At 62.0% G+C, this 3,551-nt stretch overlaps 1 protein-coding gene across 4 annotated transcripts in view; it reads left to right on the top strand.

Annotated features, from left to right (window-relative positions):
• The first annotated feature begins 6 nt into the window (after positions 1-6).
• Positions 7-3,551, top strand: part of LAT (linker for activation of T-cells) — a 4,236-nt gene continuing 691 nt past the window's right edge. Inside the window, exons 1-11 of one of the 4 annotated variants that reach the window (XM_015559511.1) lie at positions 7-211; positions 364-397; positions 499-530; positions 780-855; positions 990-1,054; positions 1,148-1,177; positions 1,256-1,310; positions 1,381-1,487; positions 3,059-3,121; positions 3,309-3,371; positions 3,462-3,547. In XM_015559511.1, coding sequence (XP_015414997.1) covers positions 109-211; positions 364-397; positions 499-530; positions 780-855; positions 990-1,054; positions 1,148-1,177; positions 1,256-1,310; positions 1,381-1,487; positions 3,059-3,121; positions 3,309-3,371; positions 3,462-3,541 — 708 coding nt within the window. In that variant the 5' untranslated portion in view covers positions 7-108 and the 3' untranslated portion in view covers positions 3,542-3,547. Of the gene's footprint in view, positions 212-363; positions 398-498; positions 531-779; positions 856-989; positions 1,055-1,147; positions 1,311-1,380; positions 1,488-3,058; positions 3,372-3,461; positions 3,548-3,551 lie in introns of those variants that run through there. The other 3 variants (XM_015559510.1, XM_015559509.1, XM_015559508.1) reach the window with 3 other exon arrangements.

The raw sequence follows: 3,551 nt of genomic DNA, 5'->3' as shown, positions 1-3,551 counted from the left end.
GCCCCTCCGCCCCGGGGCCCCTCCGCCTGCTGCCCAGCGCTTGCTCCGCTGCAGTTCTGTGCTGGGCGTCCAGCGAGCCGCAGGTCCGGTCCGAGCTCAGTCCCGCAGATGGAGGCGGCCGTGCTGCTCCCCGCGGTGCTGGGCCTCCTGCTGCTGCCCCTCCTGGCTGTGCTGCTGACGGCCCTCTGTGTGCGCTGCCGCGAGCTGCCAGGTGAGCGGGAGCTGGTGGGGTGACCAGATGCCGGACACATGGACTGGGGTCCCTCCCTCCGTCTAACTGTCCCTAACTCTCCTGCGTGCCCCTGACTGCCACCCTCTCCCACCTCACTCCCTTTCCCTGCCCCATTGGCCATCTCTCCGCAGACACCTACGCCTACGACAGTGCTGTGCCGGACAGGTGAGTCTGCCCCCCCGCCTGCCCGGCCCGGGCAGCTCCCTCATTCCCACACGGGCCGGGCCGGGTGTCTCCTGGTCCCTTACCGCTGTCTCTCCCGCCAGCCTGCCAAGGAGCATCATGATCAAAAGGCCTCGTGAGTACACGGAGGGCCCTCTCCCGTGGGGTAGGGGGAGAATCCCCAGCCTGTGAGCAAGTGTGTGCCTTTGTTCAGGTTGCCCCGGTGGCTGCCCACATGGCCGTGACCGGTGTGGGGGGAAGGCTATGGGTGCCCTCAGGCCTGTCCAGGGCACAGGGGTTTCAGGGGGTTGGGCCACTGTTGAGGCCTTGAGGGTAGGGGCATTGTGTCTGGAGTCATTCCTTCAGCTTGGTCCTGTGTCCTCAGCCACACTAGCCCCCTGGCCACAGGCTACCGTGACCTCCTGTCCACCCTTGAGCCAGCCTGACCTGCTCCCCATCCCGTAAGTAAACCCTTCCTCTCCAAGGCCCCCTCTCTACCCCTCACCTTCTTGGATTGGGGGCTTCTTTCCCCGTTGCAACCCCTCTTGCCCCAGAGCCCCGTCCCAGGCATGACCTCTGACTTTTGAACTCTCAGGAGATCCCCACAGCCCCCAGGGGGCTCCCACCGAATGCCGTCCGCTCGGCAGGACTCCGATGGCAGTAAGCTGGAGCGGGGCCGGGCCTGGGGCTGGGCTGGCGGAGGATGTGCCCCCTCTCTCCTGACTCAGTCTCCCTCTCGCCCTCTCTCTGTAGCCAACAGTGTGGCCAGCTATGAGAATGAGGGTGCGTCTGGGCCCCCGGGGCCGTGGGCAGGGAGGCTGGGCCCGGCCCGGGCTGCGCTGACCCCGTGTCCTTCCTCAGAGCCGGCCTGTGAGGATGAGGACGACGAGGAGGACTATCACAACGAGGGCTACTTGTGAGTGGCCCGGGGGGAGGACGGGGCCGAGGCCGCGGCCCACGCTCACCCATCCCTGACTTTCCCTCAGAGTGGTGCTTCCTGACACTGTCCCGGCCACGGCCACGGCCACGTGCACCGCCGTCCCGGCAGCTGCTGCGCCCAGCAACCCCGGCCCCCGCGACAGCGCCTTCTCCAGTGAGTCGCCCGTCTGACCCTCCAGCTTCTCCGCTGCGGCCCCTTCGATCTGCTCTCCCCCCGTGTTTCCCTGATGCTGCCACTCCTCTGCCTTCTCTCTTGTCTTTTTCTAGAACCCTGTCCTTCAGACAGTGGACTTCCTGCTCCGGTCTTCTGGAGCCTCCCTTTCTCTCTCCTCTTTGTCTCCTCCTTTTGTTGTCTGCAGGAGTCCCTTGACTTTCTTCCTCGCTGGCTCTGATCCTGGACTGTCCTTTTATTCCATTTATTTCTCCTGTCGGAAAGCTCTTTCTAGAGTCCTGAATGTCCCTGTTTCAGAGCCTCCTGTTCCTGTTCATGGAGGCAGTGTCACCGTGTAAATCCTGAAGGATATCGGTTTTAGGTTCTCTTCTTTGTCTTTGCTCTCTGGGAATTTTTCTTCTGCTTCCTGCGTTGTCTCAGTTTCCTCTGAGCTGCTTTCCCCCTTTGTTTTGGTCACAGCCTGCCGGTTAGGCGTCCTCCTCCCTGTCTGGTCATCTTCAGTGTTCTGTTACTCTCCTCCCTGGACGTGCCCTGGGCCTCCCGTCTACACACTGGCTTCATCTGCCACCAGATTCCCGACTTGCCACCCCTCTCCCGAGCTCCTCAGCGTCTGCCCAAGTGTTTCTCCTCATCCACTCACTTACTCGCCCGTGGCATTTACTGCGTGCCTCTGATATAACAGCTAACGAGGGAGAGTCATGAAAAAAAAAAGCTCACGTCACTGAGGACCTACGATGCCTCGCTAAGAGTTTCGCGTGTCTGAGCTTGGTAACCCTCCCAGGTCCCTCCCTCGTGTACCTCGGCTACCCCGTCTGCCCGATGGCAGCGTTGATTTATTTAACAGACGCCTGGCAGCACTTACTGCTTAATACTCACACTTAGTATTCACGGCGTTAGTCCTCCATGAGATGGGTAGTTCCTCATCCGATTTTACAGATGAGAACACTGAGGCCCAGAGAGGTTGGGGAGCTTGTCTGAGGTCACGTGGCCTGTTAGTGATGGAACTGGATTTGAGCCTGGGCCGTCTGGCTCCAAAGCCTGTCTTGTCCACACCCTCATGGAGAAACAAGTCAACACGTAAAAGAACAAGATCATATCAGTGACAAGATGTGCTACGAAGGGACTAGGACCAAAGTGGGAGCCAGGGCAGGCCTGGCTGGAGCGGAAGGCCAACCCGGACATGGCCCCTCTGACTGGGCCCAGCCCTGAGGGCTCTCCCTCCACACGTGCCACTCAGCCCCGCCACACAGCTGCCCAGGCCGGCGCTGCTGGTGTCTGCTGCCTCCTCTCTCCATCGCATTCCCTCTCACCAGTTCTGGTCGAATCGCCCTGTTCTCTCTGTTGCCACGGCCTTTGTTTGCCCTCCTCCAGGCCGTGGGCTGCGCTGGTCCGAGCTCCCTCCCTGCCTCCCTCTGGGCCGACTGTGGGGAGGTCTCTGGGCGGCTGTGCAGGAGTCTTGGCTGGTTTTGTTGAAGGTCTGGGCTGTGGCTGGGAACTCCGGGGTGTCTGCCCAGGGGCCCTGGGTAACGGCCGGGCTCCGTGCTTTTCTGTAGTGGAGTCGGGGGAGGACTATGTGAACGTTCCCGAGAGTGAGGAGAGTGCAGACGCATCTCTGGGTGAGTGGCCGGTGCCCCCCTGCCCTCCCTTCCCCTGGCCCTGCCACCCCACCCCCCTGCCAGTGTGGCCGTGCCCACAGGCCTTCTGTGGCTCTGTCCCCCTCGGTCTGGTGTCCTCTGCTCTCCTGCCCTCAGTGTGGCCTGCCCCTCGGGTGTGGCTGCCCCTCCTTCTGACCTGTCCCCACAGATGGGAGCCGGGAGTATGTGAACGTGTCCCAGGACCTGCAGCCCACTGTGAGGACTGAGTCCGGTGTGTGCTGGGGGATGGGCAGGAACTGGGGGGCTCCCTGGGTCGGGGGACAGTTTGTGAGGTGAAGACCAACCTCCCCTCCCCCTACAGCCACCTTAGTTTCCCAGGAGGCAGAGGAAGAGGAGGAAGAGGGTGCCCCAGATTATGAAAATCTGCAGGAGCTTCAATGAAGATCTGTGA

This window comes from Myotis davidii, unplaced genomic scaffold (genome assembly GCF_000327345.1).
Source record: "Myotis davidii unplaced genomic scaffold, ASM32734v1 scaffold934, whole genome shotgun sequence".
Lineage (NCBI taxonomy): Eukaryota > Metazoa > Chordata > Mammalia > Chiroptera > Vespertilionidae > Myotis > Myotis davidii.
The sequence above is the reverse complement of the archived record's forward strand: the minus strand, read 5'-3'. Positions and strand labels throughout refer to the sequence as shown.